The sequence below is a fragment of the Eschscholzia californica genome, unplaced genomic scaffold, assembly GCF_041429995.1.
Source record: "Eschscholzia californica isolate CP2 unplaced genomic scaffold, dmEscCali1.0.p SCAF_6, whole genome shotgun sequence".
NCBI lineage: Eukaryota > Viridiplantae > Streptophyta > Magnoliopsida > Ranunculales > Papaveraceae > Eschscholzia > Eschscholzia californica.
Window position 1 is genome coordinate 6543568 of NW_028238483.1, and position 21412 is coordinate 6564979.

General features: G+C 36.8%; 2 protein-coding genes across 3 annotated transcripts; both read right to left on the bottom strand.

Moving 5' to 3' along the window:
- Positions 1–979: 979 nt before the first annotated feature.
- On the bottom strand, positions 980–5871 carry LOC147531012 (malate dehydrogenase, glyoxysomal). The gene is made up of 9 exons (XM_086645311.1): positions 5740–5871; positions 5261–5476; positions 3670–3984; positions 3234–3323; positions 3044–3127; positions 2158–2193; positions 1932–2021; positions 1752–1846; positions 980–1317 (listed from the first exon to the last, which is right to left on the bottom strand). The coding sequence occupies exons 1-9, from the start codon at positions 5809–5811 to the stop codon at positions 1245–1247; spliced, it is 1071 nt and encodes a 356-aa protein (XP_086501437.1). The 5' UTR covers positions 5812–5871; the 3' UTR covers positions 980–1244.
- Positions 5872–15342: 9471 nt separating this feature from the next.
- LOC147531013 (tubulin alpha-6 chain) lies at positions 15343–20322 on the bottom strand. Of its 2 annotated transcripts, none has more exons than XM_086645312.1 (5): positions 19957–20322; positions 19614–19701; positions 19154–19398; positions 16386–16493; positions 15343–15617 (listed from the first exon to the last, which is right to left on the bottom strand). In XM_086645312.1, the coding sequence occupies exons 1-5, from the start codon at positions 20026–20028 to the stop codon at positions 15495–15497; spliced, it is 636 nt and encodes a 211-aa protein (XP_086501438.1). In that variant the 5' UTR covers positions 20029–20322; the 3' UTR covers positions 15343–15494. The 2 variants fall into 2 exon arrangements, with proteins under 2 accessions (XP_086501438.1, XP_086501439.1); XM_086645313.1 differs by having other exon boundaries at positions 19614–19695; positions 19957–20192.
- Positions 20323–21412: the final 1090 nt, after the last annotated feature.

A 21412-nucleotide genomic window follows, 5' to 3' on the forward strand; every position in this document is an offset into this window, starting at 1 on the left:
CTTGATGTTAGAGACTTCTTTAATTGATATGTACGCAAATTGTGGTTGTATTGAAAGAGCTGGATGGGTGTTTAATGGATTAGGAGAAGATAAAGATGTGATGGCATGGTGTGTCATGATTTCAGGCCTTGCAATGCATGGTCATAATGAATAATGCTTTAATTTGTTTTTGCAGATGCAGATCATGGAGGTCTTGTGGCTGAAGGAACGAAGTATTTTGAGATGATGAGTGAGAAATCTGATATTACTCCATTGATCCAACATTATGGTTGTATTGTTGATCTTTACGGGAGATGGTTTGTTTACCTTCTGAGTCATCATACCAGTGCCTTACCACCTCACATTCTGAGTCAGTGACCAACCACCGCCATTCATACCTATATATAAACATAAAAAAATTGCCCTAAAAAATGGTCGATCAAACCTTTTACTAGTTCCATTCTCATGAACATTGAACTAACTCAATTGCCGTTCTTCATAAAAAAAAAACTCAATTGCCGTCGGAGTGTTTACAGGGAACCCTTCCCCACTCTCATCAAATCGCCTATATATAGGAGAAAGGGATCCGAGAAATTTTTTAAATTCTTCACTTGTTCATAGCCATGATACCACTTTTCGATATCCTCACATGTTTTTCTACTTTCAGTTGGTGTTTGTTTGCTAGGGAAAAAAAATGGCCCCTTCTATCATCTTTCTAGAATTATTTTTCCCACTCCATTGTCAATGGATTAATGCATAACTGTCCAAAAGAACTGCCTTAACTAAACATCGTGCACTATACCATGCACAGATAGGCGAACTAGATGAGGCATCTATCTGCTTGTTGCAACCTCAACCATGACAGTTGAAACCTATTAAAGATGAATAACTCCCCATCCACAGTTAGAAATGTCTATTAGAGATATATAAAACACTTGCCCTCTTGCCGAAGAAGAAAACACAACCCAGTCTGGGCAGAAAACTATTAGACATTTCTAAGTTTAACCATTAATGAACATTATTATTAATACTTATTTTTTTTCATGATGACAATATCTCTGGTTGGGTCAATCAGAGTTATGACAACAACATTATGTATATCATACTGGATTTTGGAGTACAACATGAGGGATACTACTTATTTTAGGAGGAACTGTTTCTTTATAAAACCTAAAAAACAAGAGAAAGTCTTACTACAACACATTCAGACACCATATGAGAGAAACCATCTTCACCAAAATCAAGTTCCTCTGCACCTTCCTAAATTATTTCCTAATGAATTGAACTCCCTTTTGAATGCTTCCTGCTAATTCTTTCTTAGCCTTCTCCAGGCCCTCCCTGTCCATAACAAAGAAGATTGTTGAGCTATATTCAAAAATCAAGAGTGGCAATACCGAAAGTACTAGGATGAGAGCGTATTAATATAATTCACCGCACCGCACATCCAAATCAATAACCCAACACAATAACCAATCTGGTTGGTCAAGAAAAGGGGTAATAAATTGATCCAGGATGAGTTCAAGGCAGCACTCTCTTAAGACTAGGTCAGACATGGTTAACCTATCCCAAACATCCTTGCAGTATGTCAGCACCTCACAGTTGTCGAGTGAGATCAAGACTAGTAAGTGTTAAAAGTTGGCTTATCTGAATAGCCAAGAATGTCAATTTACTCAAAACTAGATCAAACATGGTCAAACCTTAGTCAAGTAGAATTTGTACCATGCCAACTACTTCTAGGGTTACCAAGCTAAAATTACAGTTGGAGAACAAACCTTTCGTACTCATTGAGGGGGCCTAGAGGGAAGATCTCCTCAGCACCAGTTCGCCCGAGCCTCACTTTGGTTGCGAAGAAAGGTAGATCGGTGACCTGCATTAGTGAAACCAGTAATTTACATACACAGACTTGTGAATATTTCAGAAGTGACGTTACTAGAAACAAGACTCTATATTACCTGAGAGGTAACGAAAGAGCATTCCACAACGCCAGCATCTCCTCTCAAGCCCCTCAAGCAAGCATCAGCGAATTTAGCTGCAGCATATGCCTGATTTTCATTTTCAAAATGAGTTTGTACAGTTATCAGTTTCGAATTTGGAATATCAGAATATAACGATATATAGAGTACAGTTCTAAAAAACGATATCTAGAATACATAGATTCTGGAAAAGAAAATTACTAACCATTGAAAGTGTTGCTGATCCGGCACCAGCTTTTGCCTGCAAGGGGTGTAAATTAGTTCCAACCAAAATTTGGTACGGAATACATCACGAATAAAAGTATAAACAAATAAAGAATATCACATCATAAATTGATGATACAGTTAAGTCTTTCTACAATAAGCTCCTTTCTATCCTACAAATAAAACCGTATAGGTGATCGAAGGTCCCAGTTGATGAGGCTTCTCGATAGACACAAGGGTAGAGATGCAACACCCTGACTCAAAACCAACCACATCATATCTATTCAGGCACCAGCCAGGCCACTCTACCGCGTTCCATATGGTACGAAGTTTCATTTTAGCATGGGCTTTCTTGGATGACTCCATGCTTCTTGAGTTTGACCAAGCAAGCATAGGCGCCAAGTCCACCGGAAAAGCCTAGCTAATATGTAGGACATAAACAGCTATAACCCAGAACTGGGATATTTTACTAAGCAATGCTTATGAGCCTTTCAACTCATATCAGGTAGTTTCTAAAGTTATTGTCATTTGCTTATTCTCTTTTACGAGTAATGATGTTCAGCGAAGGACTTAAAAGAGGTAACTTTTTGACTTTTTGGTTGTAAAATGCTATGTTTTAGGTACTAATTCTAAGGGAGAATTGTACAATTCTAAGGGAGAATTGTAGTGAAGTTCATTTTATTTTAGTAAGTGTAAACCTCTATTGAAGCTTCAACCAACACATTTGCACAATCAAAGTTAACTTCTACTGTGTAGTTCTATACAAAATGTAATAATTTATTGTGCTGGAGATAACGGAGGCGGAGACTACAGTTAGCCACAATTAAATAATTTATTCAGCATTACAATTAAAAACAACAACACTCCCAAGACTTGACTAACTTTACCTCAACAACTTCTGTTCCTCCATTCTGTATGCGATCTGTCAGGCTGTTTATTTCTTGGGCAGTGAAAGAGCAGGGAGGGTTAACCTGCATGATGACCAAATATTCCGGCACATATGTTTGGAGAGAGAGAAAGAGATAGAGAGAGAGAAAGGGAGATATGTGTTATTCAGAATTAAAATTTCAAAAATACCTGCGACAAAAGAGGTAAAATTGTAACTCCTGCATGACCCCCAACGACGGGAACATTAACTTCTCTGGGATCAACTCCCAAAACTTCGGCCTGTAACAAGCCGAAGGAAAAGAAATAAGAAAAATTTAATAGGAGCAACTCCGTGAATTACAGAAGTAAATTAATTTCCCAAACATCTAAGTCATGCAATCCAATTGATAGGTAAATACCATATTTCGTGCTTAAGGATCTTCAAAGACAATCTACAGTTCAGTCAGAATAGGTAACAGCCTGACACAACAAACTTACATGGTGATGGGATTGGGGGGTATATGGCAAAGTACATGATTCACTAACATCCATAATAAAGAAACATTTATAGAGATAATAAACCTATAATATCCTTAATTCCCAAAGTAAGAAGTCAAAATCAATACAGTACTTTAGTTGACCTTACCACAAAAGTGTTGGCCCTCACAACATCGAGAGTTGTGACTCCCAAAAGCCTCTTAGGATCAAAAGTTCCAGCCTTTTTGAAAACCTCGGCAGCAATAGGAACGGTAGAATTTACAGGATTACTGATCAAGTTAACAATAGCATGAGGGCAGCACTTAGCAATTCCTTCTGCGAGGGTCTTGACAATTCCAGCATTAATGTTAAACAAATCGTCTCTTGTCATTCCTGGTTTCCTAGGAACACCTGCCGGAATAATCACAAGGTCCATCCCTATAAGAGCATTCTCAAGCTGTGGCTGCCCAAGAAATCCTCGAACCTAAAAGTCCAAGATATATAAAGATCAAAATTCGATACTATCCCAACAATTTTCTTGCTAAAGCGTCAGAAATAATCTGATACTAATTCCTGAATTTAACCCAAACCAGTGATATTAAAATGGTAGGATTTAGGAGTTAGTTAATCATACGACCCAAATTGGATTGTATTAAAATCGACTTAGACCGGTCCTTAAATCGTTCTATAGCTGAACGTAAGATTCATAGCATAAATCGGTCACAAAATCGTGAATCCCACGATTCATAACTACGCCAAAAGTGAAATGCAAGTGAAGACAAACAAGTGTTAGATCTTTCTTCACTGAGGAAGAAGAGAAGAAAAGTGAGGTACTACTGAGTTGATTGATTTGATAAGTTTGCTTTTTTGGTTCTTCCATCTTCTGATTCTAATTCATAGTTTGATAACTACGAAGTTCTCTTGATGTTAGCTGGTTTCTGGTATCTGATTCAAGTTCTTCTCTCTTGCTTTTCTTCGTCTGGTTTTTCTCTCCGTTCACTTTATTGCAAAACAAAACTACCCTCTGTTTGATAAAGCGACCATTTCTGACAGTGCATGGTATAGCTAAATAATGAACTCAAAGAGAATGTGTTGGACTACCAGATGTCTTTCAATTAGAGTGTGAAAAAAGAAAATCCCAGTTGGCTTCAAAACGTTCATAAACTATTATTATCTATGTAGTACATAATCAATAAAATAAAATCTTATGGTTTTCGATTTGAATCAACGATACGATTTAAGATCGTACGCACACACACACGTATACGGTATATATATATATATACAAAAAAACTTATGGTTTTTGATTGGGTCAACGATACGATTTTTTAAGGCAAAAAACGATTTAAGATTGTACGTATATATATAATCACAAAAATAAATCATATGGTTTTCGATTTGAATCAACGATACAATTTCTTATATCAAAAACCGATTTAACAAGCATTTTACGATTTAACAATATTGATCCAAACTAAAGAACCCACGTGCAAGTATAACTAATATGTTACTTGAAAAACCATGACTAACCTAAACAAAACTACCCCAAAACTTGGAAGGTCTTATAACACTTATCATATGTGGATCCCATTCTAGAAATTTAAGACAATAAAACTACTGCCTATCTCATTATTAATTGACAAACGAAATCGAACTTTAACAAGAATACTTCAGTTTAAGCATAGAAAACAGACAACTTTTCGGTTTCTAAATGCAAAAGAAAGAATGGTTCTAAAAATGTAATAAGGAAACAAACTCACCACAGCACCAGTGTCCATGTGACTGATATCTGCTGTAACACCGGGAGCATTAACAACATCATAGAGATGAAGAACTGAAACCAATGGGTTCATCTTCATCAACAAAGCAAGAGATTGGCCAATTCCTCCAGCAGCACCTAAGATAGCAACTTTGAATCCTGGTGCCCCACCTTTAGCTCGGCAGTTTGACCGTCTCAAACCAGAACTTCCTTCCATCTTTCAGTTCATAATTTGGGTACAAAAATGCCAGAAATATATTAATATCATAGGATAAAACATAGAAATGAAGATCAAGAAACTCTTCATTCTAACAACTACCCTCAATTATAAACACCATAACATAAAGTTATCAATATTTGTTTTTTAAAATTGAAGTCTGAAGCAATTAGGGAAAGGAGAATTCCCACAAAGAAAATAAACCCAAATATTTGATTAGAAAGGGAGGATAAAGAAATAGGGAATGGAGAAATAATTCAAACCTGAAGATTGGAAGGGTGGAGATGTGCTGAAATCCGTGCAATTCGTTGGTTAATATCTGCACTTGGTTGCATTTTTGTACTGTGTAATTGATAAGGAAGAAGAACTTGGAGAGAAAGTGAAGCAACTTTGGGGGTTGTTTAAAAAACCTCAAATCTGATGATACATATACAAGAAGTCAAGAAGAGAGAGAGAAGATGATAGAGAGAGAGAGAGAGAGAGAGAGAAGGTGACGTGAGTGGGGGTCAGGATGAATTGGGATGTGTGGAAACCAAAATTGTTGATCCGTTTACCTTATCCTTTTGATCTGTTGCTCCAACCTTTCAAAACAAGTTTTTCTTGTATTTTGGGAATTTGCTCTATCCCAATGTATCCCACCACTTTGTATTCTTTTGAGTGAGGCTGCAAAATTTGGCCCAAATCCAATTTGAACGGCTAGATCTCACCCAACAAAGCTACCAGACTCATGGGGTGAAAATTTGTCGTCTATGTCAGGCAAAGCTAAAGATAATCATGCTATAAAACCAGGTCACTTATGTCTGATTCCAGATATAATTAGTTCGGTTGGCGATTTTTTTTTTTGCTTCTGGTAGTTTAACGTTCTTTTTATTTACTTTGATTGTTCTACTTGTGTCTTTTCGTTTCTCCACACGGCGCTTCCTGTCTTTAATCTGCTATTATACCTCTTAATTATGGTGTCTGATTGTTTTGATTCCCCTATTGAATGATTCTATAAATTTACTTGATCATGGAGAATTGGGCATCTTTCTTGCTATGGCATCTATGCCTAATCGTGTGACCCTTCCTTTGAGGAACATCGCCCTTAATGACGTTACAAGGCGTTCAGAACGGTCTATAAAAAGTCTGAAGCAGAATTTCTTTAAAGACTACGGTATCAATCTTAGCTATTACTACTCTTATTAGGGCAAAAAAGTGACAATCAACCAAGCCTTTGGACTTAAAAGGAGATTTTATGCCAAACTTAAATGGTACGCCGACGCGCTGCCCCATACAAATCCAAACAACATAGTTTATGATTTTACACTTCCCTAAAATCCTGAATTTGCCTAAAAGATTGTAAATTCGAAGAATCTTCTTAGCTGAAAAGGTAAAATAATACACTTTTTAGTTAACTTAATCAAATGGTGTAGGTATTAGATGTTTACATAATATGAAATAGGCATTGACTTGTAACCTCTTCTAACATTACTCCTAACAAAGTGGTAAATCTTTTATATTGAGTACCCTGAAATGGTCCTTACCTTAACGGTTAGGTCATAAAATCTTTAATCTGACTACTATACTGAGTCGAGTATGTGTGCTCAGGCTTATAGCTCGGGTAAAGCTTTCTTAGGAGGAGCTAAGTCCATGCACCAAAACTTAGCTGATCAGGCAGGCCGTCCCACTCCCCGTCACAGGCTTTGGGTAGTCCGTTTACTCACGAGACTACAACGTCCAGCGCCACGCGAATAGTGTCCCTCATGGGCTTTGGGTAGTCTGTTTCCCACTGGGTCAGGTGTTCCATCCAGGCTTTGTGTTGTTGGCACTATCTCAAGCGGTTGTGAACCTCCATGTCAAGCCAACCCTGTGGCAACCCGCCAGGTTGTGTTACAAGGGTGCTATCGCGATAATTAGAAGAATAATTATGCATCCAGCGAGTACAAAAGTTCTCGTGTTTTGAACTCCACACAAACCCTAGAAATGTAAAGATATACGATTCTTCTTGATGGGAAGTAAAAATCAAGGAACCAATCTTAGAAACCCTTGCTTGACGATGCATGAACCATGGGCTTCTGTTCTTGTTTACGGTATCAAACGTGTCGAAGGAAGATCTTGGCCTTCTCCTCTCAGAGGTAATTTACCCTAATCTCAAATTGAGGATAAAGGATTGATTTTTATTCAATTAACCCGAATCTCAAATTGGGGATAAAGGATTGACATTAGTTGATTCTCAACATAAATTAGGGTGATTAATATATGGACAATCAAATATCTTAAGTGGAAAAACAAATTTATGTGAACAAGTGATAAAATTAGAAAACTTATGAATTTCTTGAAGTTCGATTTTATTACACTTCTCAATTCAATTGTGTTTACAATAATACTCAATCCTCTCTTTTATTCTAACAGAAGAATAGAGAGAATTAGAAACAGAATTAGTTAGATAGAGAGAGATAACAGAATTAACAACAACTAACTAATTAGTTAGTTATAAACTCTCACGCTCTATTCACACACGTGAGGGGAGTGCCTCTAAACAGTTCTTATGAGTGCTTAACTCTAAGATCGAGTGTGCCTTCATCACATGGTCGGTGATTTTGTTATCTTCATCTTCCTTACTCACTTGAATCCATCACTCACTTACATCCCCCCTCAAACGAATAATTCACATTAGAAGAACACATGAGTTTGTTGCGAATGAAATCAAATTGAGAGTAAAGAATACCCTTGGTGAAAATATCAGCAAGGTTATCTTTAGAAGATACAAACTTTATATCCAAATTTGAACTCAACCCTAAATCTCAAATGAAATGATAGTCAATCTCAATGTGTTTAGTCCGAGCATGAAACACGGGATTCGAAGCAAGATACTTGGCTCCCATATTGTCACAAGACAAAATCAATGGAACAATAACAGCGATGCCGAGCTCCTCAAGCAAATATGATAACCACAACAGTTCAGAAGTTGCTAGAGAGAGAGAGCATGATATTCAACTTCAGTAGACGATCTTGATACAGTTACCTGCTTCTTAGAAGACCACGAAACCAAAGTAGAACCTAGGAATATACAGAACCCGTTGGTTGACCTGCGTGTATCAGGACATCCTCCCTAATTTGAGTCTGAAAAACCTTTCAAAAGTTAGGTATCACCTGACTTAATGGTAATACCAACTCCTATAGTTCCCTAAAGGTATCTAAAGTATAAGATGGTTCGACCTAGGTTGATACATGAATTTAGACAAATAGTTAAGACTGAATCCTGGTGGGCTCGTACAAACAAGAAATCTTCTCTTAGAAAACAGCCCTTTACGACTTAGAGAATTACTAGCCCTACCTTTCCAATCGAACCAAAGGAACTCCTTACTAGAATCAGTGTTTTTTACTTTACTAATCGAACTGGTGTAAACAAATTTTGTCTCGGTAGGACATGTATTTCTATTACTATGAAATTCATAAATGAAGTAGTTAATGATGGGGTTACCATTCTCCTTTTTATAGTGACGAATTTTGTATGTGTTCCTAAGAAAAGGAATTTGTCCATTTTTCGAGGTCTCAAAGGGGTTGTCAAATAAGGTCGTGTCATTGTAGCATACTGTAAACCTCTCACCATAATTCTATAGAAGACAACATTATCAATAAGCTCACCATCTAACTTACACACCCTTTTACCCATAAAAACTGGCACCAATCTTGGTTTAGAATGAGAGAGACCTGCTTTGTCAAGCAACTCATGAATATATTTTGTCTGAGAGAGAACCAAAGAGGAGGAGCTTCTCTGAACCTCAATACCCAAAAAATAATGTAGATCACCAAGCTTCTTCATAGAAAACTCCTTAGCCAAATCAGTAAGAAGTCGATCAAGTAATGATAATGTGGTTCCAATGAGAATTATATCATCCACGTAAAGGAGAAGAACCATCATATGACTAGCGGACTGAAACACAAACATTGAGGTATCTGAAGCACTCTTAATAAACTCCCAATTCTGAAGATATATAGCAAATCCTTGTGAACCAAACTCTTGGGGCCTGCTTAAGACCATAAAAAGCTTTATGCAAATGACACACAAAATCAGGAACTGAGGATCAATGAAGCCTTGGGGTTGTTTCATATAAACTGTCTCAGTGAGATCCCCATGAAGAAAGGCATTGGACACATCTAACTGATGAATAGCCAATCATGAGTAATTGCCAAAGTAAGAACAACTCTTATTGTCAGAATTTTCACAACTGGACTGAAAGTCTCCAAATAATCTATGTCTTCTTGTTGATTATACCCTTGTGCCACAAGTCTAGCCTTGTATCTCTGTAAGGAACCATCAGAGTTGTATTTGACCTTGAAAACCCACTTGCACCAAAGAACATTCATATCAGGTAGTTTAGGTGTCAAGGACCATGTCTTATTTTTCAGAAGAGCCTGAAACTCATCTTCCATGGCTTGTTGCCAATGCTCATTCTTACTAGCCTCTTTATAGCTTGTGCATTATGCTAGAGATGGTAGTGGCACAGCATAAGTGGATGTGAGAGCATGAGGTACAATTAAATGGGCCACATGATCAGGAATGGATCACGAGTAGGATGTGCTTTTAATTCATAACTTAAATCAGTTAGAGTGGGAAAGGATGGACACACATCCTGGGGTTGCTCAAAGAGGGATGAACTAGGATGATAGTGTGATGAGGAGAAGGTCTCTGATGTGGAAAACATCGGAGATGGGCAGACTTGATCATCCAATGAATAGGTTGTGTGATATGAGGAATGGACATATCTAAGTTGATTAGTAAAGGTGGAATATGGAAAATTTGATAAGGAGTAGATGACTCATTCTCTAAAGTTGAATTTGGGTGAAGTAGAAACTTATCAGTGGCATAGGGAAAAGAGCGTTTATCAAATATGACATGTCTGGACACATATTCCTTATTAGAAGTTGTCTAGACACTTATACCCCTTATGTGTGGGACTATACCCAATGAATACACACTTAGAGGACTTGGGACTGAGCTTATCATCCTTAACATTTCCCAAGTAAGGGTATCACAGGGAACCAAATTCTTTTAGCATAGCATTAACAGGAGACTTCTGAAATAAGAATTCATGAGGAGTTTTATAAGATAACAACTTACTTGGAGTCCTATTGATAATATAAGTAGCAGCAGCATAAGCATGAAACCAAATTCTTTTGGCATAGAAGCTTAGAACAACGTTGTATTGCTTACAGAAGTTATTTGCCTATTCTTCCTTTCTGCTCTACCATTTTGCTCTAGGGTGTAAAGGCAGGAGCTTCTAAAGATAATGCCACACTTGGTGAGATGAGATTGAAACTCTCCTTTACTTAGTTCAAGAGCACCATCACTCTGAAAGCATTTTATAGGTAAAGAGAAGAGTTTCTCATTTTGGGTCTGAAAGTGTTGGAAGCATCTTAAGCTCTCTGACCTTAGCTTCACAGGATATATCCAAAAAAACCTATTATAGTAATCAAGGACAAAAAATGTAGTTACTGACCGCAGACTTTTTGGTGATAGGTGCTAGACCCCAGATGTCACAATGAACCAACTGTAGAGGGGCAGCTGAAGTGTTATCTGATGAAGAAAAGGGTAGTCTTTGACTCTCTCCCAATTGACAAAAGGAACAAACATTTTTGAAGTTCTTAGATGTAATCTTGATCTTATTATCTCTTTCTAAAGATAAAACCACCTCTTGTGAGGCATGTCCAAGCCTTTTGTGCCATATTTCAGCAGTTGCTTTTGCTAGACAAGCTATTGTTATCCCCTCATTAGGTGTAACATAGGGATCCATTTGAAAATCAATGTTGTATAAGTTCTTTACCATTGGACCCTCTGCTAGGATATCGAACATAAGTCTTTTATTAGGAATCCCCATGGGAGAAACTCAACACTACAGAAGTTTTCCTTTGTAATTTTGAGATGGATAATAGGTTCTTCTGTACGGTTGGAAAATGGAAGACCTTTTTGAGTTGAAAAGCATTAAAACCAGTGACCAAATATGCTAGACCTGTGCTGGCAATATGCAAACATTTTCGATTACCAATCATAACACCATTTGAACCTTGATAAGGAGTGCTAGATATCAAGTTTTCTTTTGTTTGTGTCATGTGGCTTGTGGCCCCTGTGTCAGCTATCCATCTTTTGTCTTTGACATGGGATGAAAGATACGCAATTTCAGGAGTTGGTACATCATTTTCAATTATAACACCATAGTGGGATTGTTCTTCTTCACTTTCTTGTGGGTCAAGTTCCTCTTCTTCTTCATCTTAAATTTCTTGAAGATGTAAATTTGCAAAGTTTTTGCTAGCAGACTTTGAAGCTTCTGAAGAGAAATCTTTGAATCTCAACCTGCACTGTCTAGCTGTGTGACTCCATTTATAACATATAACACAAGGCACAGTAGTATAATCAAAGAAGTTATTTCTTGTCTGGGTTATAAGCTGTTTTGAATTTGGTTTGAATTGTGTCTTATGGCCGTATTTAAAACTTTGATTCTGATTTGAGGGTCTCATAGGTGATGACCTCATAATACCCTTATTCTGAAATTTGTTGACAAATTAAAGTTCACTAGGATCATCAGTTGGTTCTTGTTTTTTACCCATTGTTCATGGTGGGTTAACCTAATTCTAAGTTCTACAAAACTTAACACCCCATCTCTATTCTGTATAGTGATAACAAATTGTGAGTATTCTTTTCCTAATCCTTGAACAACTATCCTTGTTAACTCAGATTCACTCACTCTATCATTCACTCACACAAGAGAATCAAAAAGATTTTTAATCTTGTTCAAATGTTCATGTATAGAAGATGATCCTTTCTTGAAAGTTTGGAGTTCGTTTCTTAGTGAGGACTTTTGTGCTTCAAATTCTTGAAGAAAAACCATTTCCAAATATAACCAAATTTTTTTAGAGGTTTTTAAACCTAGAATATCTGAAGCTATAGAATGTGTAATCATGGCTTTAATACAATATTTTACAAAACTATCAATTTAGCCATTGAAGATAAGTTGGGATTGCTACATTTCTTCCTTCCACAACAGTCAGCTGAGGGGGTTCACTATAGGTGCCATCAATGTAGCACACTAGGTCATTTCCAATCAAGGCATTTTCTACCTGATCCTTCCAAACTAGAAAGTTTGATCCATCTAATCTAACAGATATAAGATTAGTGAGATTTGGATTATAAGTTACCTGAGTTTGATTAGGGTTCATCGTTTAATGTTGAAGTTGTTCGTCTTGTGATTGAGACTGTATCTCTAATTCCTTGATAGCAGAAGATCAGCTCACTTCTCGTTCTTGATTTCAATTTCTCTTTGAAAATCGATTTTAGGGTTTTGGATCTGGTACCATGAAAACTTATCAATTTCTTGAAGTTCGATTTTATTGAACACTTCTCAATTCAATTGTGTTTACAATAATACTCAATCCTCTCTTTTATACTAACAGAAGAATAAAGAGAATTATAAACAGAACTAGTTAGAGAGAGAGATAACAGAATTAACAACAACTAACTAATTAGTTAGTTATAAACTCTCACGCTCTATTCACACACGTGAGGGGAGTGCCTCTAAACAGTTCTTCTAAGTGCTTAACTCTAAACCGAGTGTGCCTTCATCACATGGTCGGTAATTCTGTTATCTTCATCTTCCTTGCTCACTTGAATCCATTACTCTCTTACATCTCTCTAACAAAACCAATCTCTCATTTTCATAATCAAGTTAAACAAATTTGTCATTTTCTCTTTCTATCTACAGTGTACACCCATCTCTTATAACAAAAAGATATTCAACTGTTCTTCGTCTACTTTCTCTCAGGTTGAGCTTGAAATCATAGAAGATAAAGGAAAAAAGCAAAAAGAGGTAACAAATTAAGAGAGAGATCCTCACGATCCGTTCACGGTAGCAGCATGAAACCCTAAAACATGAATTAATGGGATCCAGATTTGCACCAAAATTGCACAACCGAATAGTAGGATGAAAACCTAAACCTCAAATCTCTACCCTAAATAAGATATAATCTATAATCACCACGATAACTTATTCGCCTTAAAAATACGTCGTCTTCTTCTTTATTATTCTGAGTTTTGAATGTTCCGCCGGTATGTGGTAGTGGTTGGAGAAGAACATGGTTGAAGACAAGGTGGCGATGGTTGTTTGGAGGTGGTAAAGATTAAGAGATGATTAAAACTCCTTTGTCCTCATTAAAAATATGTTATTATTTTTACACCCAATATTTTTGTCTATATAAGATATTCAGTTATCCATATATTGGTAACCAATATATTTCATTCATGCCGTCTAAAAATTAGAATTTTTTTTTAAGCGTTCTCCATGTAGGAGAATCTTCCCAAAGATAAAGGTAATTTTCATTCCAACATAAAACTTAAGATCCGAATTTTTAACCCTAATCACATTAAGAGTGAAATATGAGATAATAAATTTGAAGTATCACCTTTGTTAGTTGTAGGAGGAATCTCTCTACTAGGTTGCAACACAATTTTCTTCTTGTTGAATTGAAAACTATAGGTGTTCTTTCCTTGCTTCACTTGTTGCGATTTTTGATACATTAACTTGGTGTAGTTATGTGGAAGAAAAGTTGCACGCATATATTTCTTCATCTTCTCCCACAAAGTTACCTTCGATTTCCTTGTTCTGGACCGCACCAAATTATGTTGCTGGCACCATGCAGCAGCCCTATCACGAAGTCTAGTAGCCACAAGAGGAACCTGTCTATCTTGAGGTATCCTCTTAAACTCTAGAATATCGTCAACCGTAGCTAGCCAGTCGAGGAATTCTTCAGGTTGACCACAGCCTCTGAATTCCGAGATATCAATCCTCAATCCCGCTTTCCATCTCCCAGAATCGTGATTGGTTTGGTTCCTTCTTCCCCAAACATCTCTAGCAAAAGGATTGTCAGAATCATCTTCAATAGATTCATCGTCCCTTACTGAGTGACGATTTGGTTAAGTCGATTTTCTTTGATGAACAAACAAGGCATCTTACCGATGCGTCAATCCTTCCATCATCCGAGTCATCTGTTGCCGCCAATCTTTGTCTAATCCTTGAGTTATAGCTTCAGCTCTTTCATAAACAATATCCATGAGATCCTCCCTACCTTTAGCAGGTTGTCTTCTCGATGACATTGTTAAAGATCGACGCAAGCTCTGATACCAACTGATGCAACGCGTAGCAGGTAAGAGATTAAAAGTATAGAGATCGCTCCTATATGATTGGTTAAATCAAACGAAATTTTATGCAATAAACTAGGCTCTCTTAACACTAAACATAAAAGGCTTATTTTTAGACTTCAAACCCTAAAATAATAGAAGTCTAAAATTACTAAAACTCTAAAACGTCTAGAATCTAGAAACTACTATAAACTAGGAAAACAACCAAAATTGAGAAACTGTTAAAAACTAGAAAATCTTCTCTATAACAACTAATACCCTGGAACTACCAAAACTTAGAAAATATATAATTCGGAAACTACTAAAAATAGAAAATCTTCCTCTAGGTCATCCAATCCCTGACTTGTCACGGCCCCACTTAGCATAAAATTCGAATGTTATTTTGTTAGCTGCATCAGGACAACTTTAACCCTTTTCTTAAGCTTGACACTTACAATATTTCGTATCCCAATTGGCGCCAGGTAATAAGATGCATGAATAGTATTAGACAAATTAAAAATAGGAGATCAGAATCAAGAAGGGTCCAAGATATTAAAAGATATTTAAAAATTCATAACATTGAGTTTCATATATTTGGGATATCTCTTCTAATTATCTAAAACTGCTATCACACCTTTCGTTGAGTGCTACCTATACTAGGGGCACTCCCTTGCGAGGCCGAAGAAGTGATTGTGAATGCATGAAGTATACTCCATTTGCTACAATATCAACAATGTTTTGTATAAACTAGTAAATTTTTATATTTACAGAGAGGAGGAAGTAAAATGTGCACAAAGAAGGGGCAAGAGAAGCTGTATTGTTTTAACACCTCAATGGAGCAGAATGTACCTAGAAATTAATGAATCTTCAATTTAAACGAGGAGCAATCCGCGCAATCCTGTCTTCTTCCAACAGTTCATAAGGATCAATGTATGGGGGTGGCGAGATTGATGTTTTACTCGCGTCGTGCACGAAAGCTGGCCCAAAGTACTGCAAAAACATTAAGTTGTTCGAAGTAACAGGAGTTAAAACATTAAATTCATAAACTCTCATACTTCAACTCATCTAACTACATTCAACGCAAGGAATGATATGTACATGCCTATATGTTGAAAAAAGTGTCTTGAATATGGGTTGGTTCTCAAACCCCGACTGATTTACTTATGGGCCGGGATCATGTTTTTGTCTTCGCTTGAGGAGAAGAATTTCTGGTGAGATCCTGGTAATATTGTTCTTCATACGTGGTGAAATCATCTCGCGATTTTCACTTTGGGGTAGGTCTTGGCGACTGGATCACGACATCACGTATCTCTTTTGTTCTTCTATCGGTTGTTCCTATTGGCTTTGGTGTCTTGTGGCAGGTTATAATGCTATACTTGTATATTCTTTTTCGTTTAATATATAAAGAGCCTGACTTTTCAGGTGAGTGACTAACAATGCACTTGGCTGGTTTGTAACTAGGCTGCTCGAGCCTAGCCAAACAATGATCAAGTCCCATGATTAGTCTGAGCCGTTACAAGCTGTCGACTTCAAGATGCAGACAATGTTTTTCGTTTCCTCTAACAAGTCCGGCATACTGAAAATCTCCAGAAAAACATCAAATTTGGTTTTAATTTTTTGTCAAAATTCCTTGTGTGGGAACTTCTGTGAAATGTTTACCATGCAGTTCTGGAAACACTATCAACCACAACTAGTAACAAACTAATATCAAGATGACAGGAGGCAGTTCGCAGGGGAAAGAGTGGATGAAATGCTTACAAAGTAGAGGGCAGAGAAAAGTGCCACGGTTATGAGAATCAAAGGCCAAAATCCAATGAAGAACGTTCCCCCAAGAGTAAGCAGCAGTTTAGCTCGTGGAATCAGACCCTGTATTTAAGTGTAAATAAATGTATGAGCAAGTAATCCACTCCCACTTCATGAAATTCTTTAATTATTCCATTTCTCTTGTACATCAGACTTACAAATTTGAAGCATTTCTATTTTCTCCTTTTTGTTGTCAAATCACATGCTTATATTAGAAAACAAAAAATGAAACGAAACAGGCATCATAGACTAGTTTCTACTTTCAAAACAATAGATTCTGAAATTACCTTCTGAGAAGTGCATATCGTAGTACCATATTTTGTGAGATTGTATTTTTGGCCATCAAATTTTACGACATAATCAATGCATAAGTTCGAAAATAAAATTCAACGAATCCTGTAATTTTAGTCATGATTCATGTTTTATTTTAAGATTATGCATTTATGCACATTTAGCAAGACGAGGTTTTTCTTTTTTGACACTTTCAGAGGACAAACACTCCTCAAACTTCCTTACATGTTGCTAGTATATGCCTAAACAAACTCCGAGTTTCATAATACAAACGACCAAATCCTCACACATAGCACTACCTAAACTCCATGGAATGAACATTCCAACTTTGCTTCTTAAATATCCAATAAAACATTTCTTTTCATGGACATCTTCTATTAGGTGCAAAATGTTGTCCTTCAAAAACAGTTATGAAATTAATATTTCCTGGATTAATTCCTCTTCAAATCTCTTTTGGTAAACACATATATAGCGAAACTCAAACACTTTTAGTCCACAGTTCTAAACTAAGGTAGAGTCATTTGGTGAAATTGGTGATGTTTTGTCACTTGTATTAGAAATAACAACCTTTAGAGTGCTCTTACAAAGCGGAAACTTCTATTGATAATCATCAAAGAAATTCTTCCTATCTCAGTGGGAAGCTATATATTATGACACGAATCACGATGACCTTTTTTTTTTGAAAATTTGAATTAATATTAAAGAGTGCAGGGGGGAGGGGGGCCTGAGGACACCTCACGAAACCCACACCTCCCAATTACACACTACATCAACATAAGACGACTGGCTAAACTTTGGTATACACTTCGCCCATATGAATATAAGCGCTTTTACATCATCCACATCTAGCCTAGAGTTATCATCCGCATCCTTGAAAATCTTGTTATTACGATCCTTCCATATGCTCCAGACTATCGCCGCTGAGACAAGGTTCCATATTTCTTTTCTTGCCTTAGGCTTTGGGATAGAATCCCATTGTTCAAAAAGATGGGGCACAGAGGGGGGCATACACCACCGAATCTTCATAGTAGATAAGAAGTATGATACGATAACCTTTATATGTCACTCTTTTTAACATAGATTTAAATTTAAGGAGATTGGTATTGAACATTAAACTCCTAGTTAAGAGAAATTGTCATTTCAAGTCAAAATCTAAGTAAACATTTTGTAAGTACAATATCATTTAGGACCACTCTTTGATGCTTCCAAATTCTAACAATTAACATAAATAACAAATAAGGGACATTATTTCCAAATTAGCAACAAACTGAAGATTAACAGGTACCAATAATATTCAGACAATTCAAATGCAAAAGGCCAGCGCTTTGGGGAAAGCTAAATAGTTTTCGGGGTGTGAAGACTTGGTAAAAAATTGGTCAATTTTGTTTAACAATTTTATTTTGTAAGTTGTTAGAGGGAAATAAAAACATCCACCTCACCTCCCTCCACCTCACCTCTCTCTCCACCTCACCTCTTCTCTCTCTCCTCCATCTCATCTCTCTGCCCCCTCATCTTCTCTCCACTTCACCGGTAAAGGTCGCCGGCCGGTCAATTTTTCGGCCGGCGACCTTTAAACATAAAAATTAAAAAAGTTTTTCTTTTTATTTCATCTCTCCTCTCTCTAAAAAAAAAATAATTTTTTTTCCATCTCCTCTTTCTCTCTCTAAACTCCGGCGAAGGGGGTTTCCCTTCGCCGGAGTTTGTCCGGCAGACCTTGAAGGTCTGCTGGAACAGACCATGAAGGTCTGTTCCGGCAGATCTGGAAGATCTGTTCGAGCAGACCTTCAAGGTCTGCCGGACGAACTCCGGCGAAGGGAAACCCCCTTCGCCGGAGTTTAGAGAGAGAGAGAGGAGATGAAAAAAAAATATATTTTTTTTTTTAGAGAGAGAGAGAGGTGAGGTGGAAAATTTTCCCAGAAAATTTTCAAAATTTTACATATTCCCTTTAAAATTTCACACCCAGGAAACTATTTAGCTTTCCCCAAAGCGCTGGGCATGCAAAATCTAATGATAATCACTCACATTATCAACCTTATGTAACGACAAGTAGAAATAAGCCAAATTGGGATACGCCTTATATGTATATGGTTTATATCCTTAGTTATTAAATGCAACGTTATGCGGCAAGCAGAAATGCCAAAATGGGGAAGATTCTTACACGTGGATACCTATTAACTTAGTTGCTAGATCTTTTGACTTACAATTCTTTTCGAATGTACATTAACCTTCCTTACATAATATATGTGTAAACTCTCATACGATACCTACTAAAGTGACATTTAGTGTCTGGCACGAGTATATGGTACTTCTGAGCCCGTGTATTCAGCACGGCAAATAATAGGAGACTCAGAAAAGATGAAATATAACATGTTCGAGTCGCATGATTCATCATTCAAAGGCATTATTGAGAAAGCGAAGGACGATGTATATACCTCAAGACCTTCACTGTTCAAAGCGATGGATCTCTCCCTCTGGTTAGATAGTTCTCTTTCTATTTCTGCTGAAATTGCATCTCTGTTCGAGAATCCTCTGTCATCTTCCTTCAACTTTGGTTCTTCACTTAAGTCAAACATACTTTTCTTGCTCTCTTCGAGCAGCGAGGTAGGATTCATGCCCCTAGGACCCATTCCCCTTCGTCTGAGTTCCTTCATAAACAATGATTCCGGGGGTTCTTCACCTGAGGGGTTAGTGTCAAAAGATTTAACTATCTTAGCAAATAAGCAAAGACCATGCAAATTATTTCAACAAACTGTTCACTAGAATTAGGAAGCATCATCAGCATTCTAATTCACCATCAAGAATTTCAAATTTCTGCTACATACCCACTGATCTGATAAAATTTTAATCTTATTTATGAAGGCAAAATACAATATTGAGGCAAGAAAAACTCACCTTTACCTTCCCCTTCCTCCTCTCCAACTCCACAAGAAACCCTAAATCTTCTCCCCACAGAAAATTTCACGCTCCTTCCATTCTGCCACTTCAGACATAGAAATGAAGATCAAGTAACTCCTACCCTCAAGTATAAACACCATAACATAACGGTGTTCCCAATCTACCTCTTACTTTTTTTTTTTATGCAAAAAAAGAAAAAACATAACGGTGTCGATTTCTGTTCTTTAAATTGAAGTCTGAAGCAATTAGGGAAAGGAGAATCCCCACAGAGAAAATAAACCCAAAGATTTTACTAGAAAGGGAGGATAAAGAAATAGAGAATGGAGAAAGTAATTCAAACCTGAAGATTGGAAGGATGGAGATGTACTGAAATCCGTGCAATTCGTTGGTTAATATGTGCACTCGGTTGCATTTTTGTATTTTAATTGTTAAAGAAGAAGAACTCACAGACAAAGTGAAGAAGAGAGAAGATGAGAGAGAGAGAAGAGAGGAGAGAGAGGAGAGGAGATGAGAGAGAGAGGAGGTGACGTGAGTAGGGGTAAGCGGTCAGGATGAATTGGGATGTGTGGACACCAAAATTGTTGTCCGTTTACCTTATCCTTTTGATATGTTGCTCCCACCTGGGCCACCTGGCCGTCTAGGTCTCGTTGTTTGGCAACAAAATTATACACTAAGTATTTTTACTTTTTTTGTTTTATTTTTTGTTAAACTTATAAGTATTTTTACTTGTAGTAGAGTATTTTTTTTCTTTTCAAAAAGTAGAAGTGACATAAAGTTTTTTTTTTTTTTTTTTGTTGAATAGTGCATTATATTACTCAAATTAAAATACTATTACAATAATGTTTATATAAAAAGAAAGGTACATTCTTCCATGTTTGTCGCTTGATCTTCTTTCTAGCCCATTTCGCCAGCTGGTCAGCTTGAGAGTTGAGGCTCCTATTGGCATACTTGTAAATGACACTGTCAAAATAATTCCCTATATCCTGAATTTTATAGATATAAGCTGTTGACTGCCACTGAATTCTGTGCGCATTATCTTGGAGGTGCTTTATAAGATTGTAGTTATCACTTTCGATGATAATGTTTTTGTATTCATTGTCCTTCGCCCATGTCAATCCTCTAAGAATAGCAATTGCTTCGCTCTCTTCACTGGTTCTAGCTCTGGAGAAGTCTGCTTCTGCTTGTATAAATTTTGCTTCTGCACTATGGACTATTAATCCTATACCTATATAGGTTTCTGCTGTAATAAACGAAGCGTCTACATTGATCTTGATATAAGGGTTATCTGGAGGTTTCCATTTTTCTACTTTCTGGTTACTATTTCTCGAATCTTTTTCTTGTTTTTCCGGAAATTGATGTATCCTATTGATAATTGAGTTTGTGTCATTTGTAATTTTTTGGAAACACCCCTCACATCTATTCTTCCAAATTATCCACAGAATCGTTGCGAAATGTGTGTTTGTTTTCGTATTACACCTATGCTGCGATTGTTGCCAAGAGAAGATCCATTCCTTTATAGAGGTAATATTCTCTGAGATAATATTAAAGTGAAACCAGACTTTTTTGGCTATTGTGCAGTGAAGTAATGCATGCCCCATAGATTCAGTTTTCGTGCATATATGACACTGAAATGTGTTGCCTATGTATTTTCCTATGCGCTCTTTAACATGTAAGGCATTGTTGCAAATTTTTCAAATGAATAGCTGTATTCTTGGTATTATTGGTAATTTCCATATAAATTTCCAGTTGTAGTTGCTTGGCATTGTTGTTATATGTTCTCGTCTGAGATGATTATA

Excerpts from the sequence above, each read along its gene's own strand:
- LOC147531012 (XM_086645311.1), bottom strand. The coding sequence starts at position 5,811 with ATGCAACCAAGTGCAGATATTAACCAACGAATTGCACGGATTTCAGCA. Across the intron at positions 3,985-5,260 it reads ACATGGACACTGGTGCTGTG|GTTCGAGGATTTCTTGGGCA; the intron begins GTGAGTTTGTTT and ends TTGGACTTTTAG. Across the intron at positions 2,022-2,157 it reads GATCAGCAACACTTTCAATG|GCATATGCTGCAGCTAAATT; the intron begins GTTAGTAATTTT and ends AATGAAAATCAG.
- LOC147531013 (XM_086645312.1), bottom strand. The coding sequence starts at position 20,028 with ATGCAACCGAGTGCACATATTAACCAACGAATTGCACGGATTTCAGTA. Across the intron at positions 19,399-19,613 it reads GGAGGAAGGGGAAGGTAAAG|GTGAAGAACCCCCGGAATCA; the intron begins GTGAGTTTTTCT and ends CTAACCCCTCAG. Across the intron at positions 16,494-19,153 it reads TGAACAGTGAAGGTCTTGAG|GGTCTGATTCCACGAGCTAA; the intron begins GTATATACATCG and ends ACTTAAATACAG.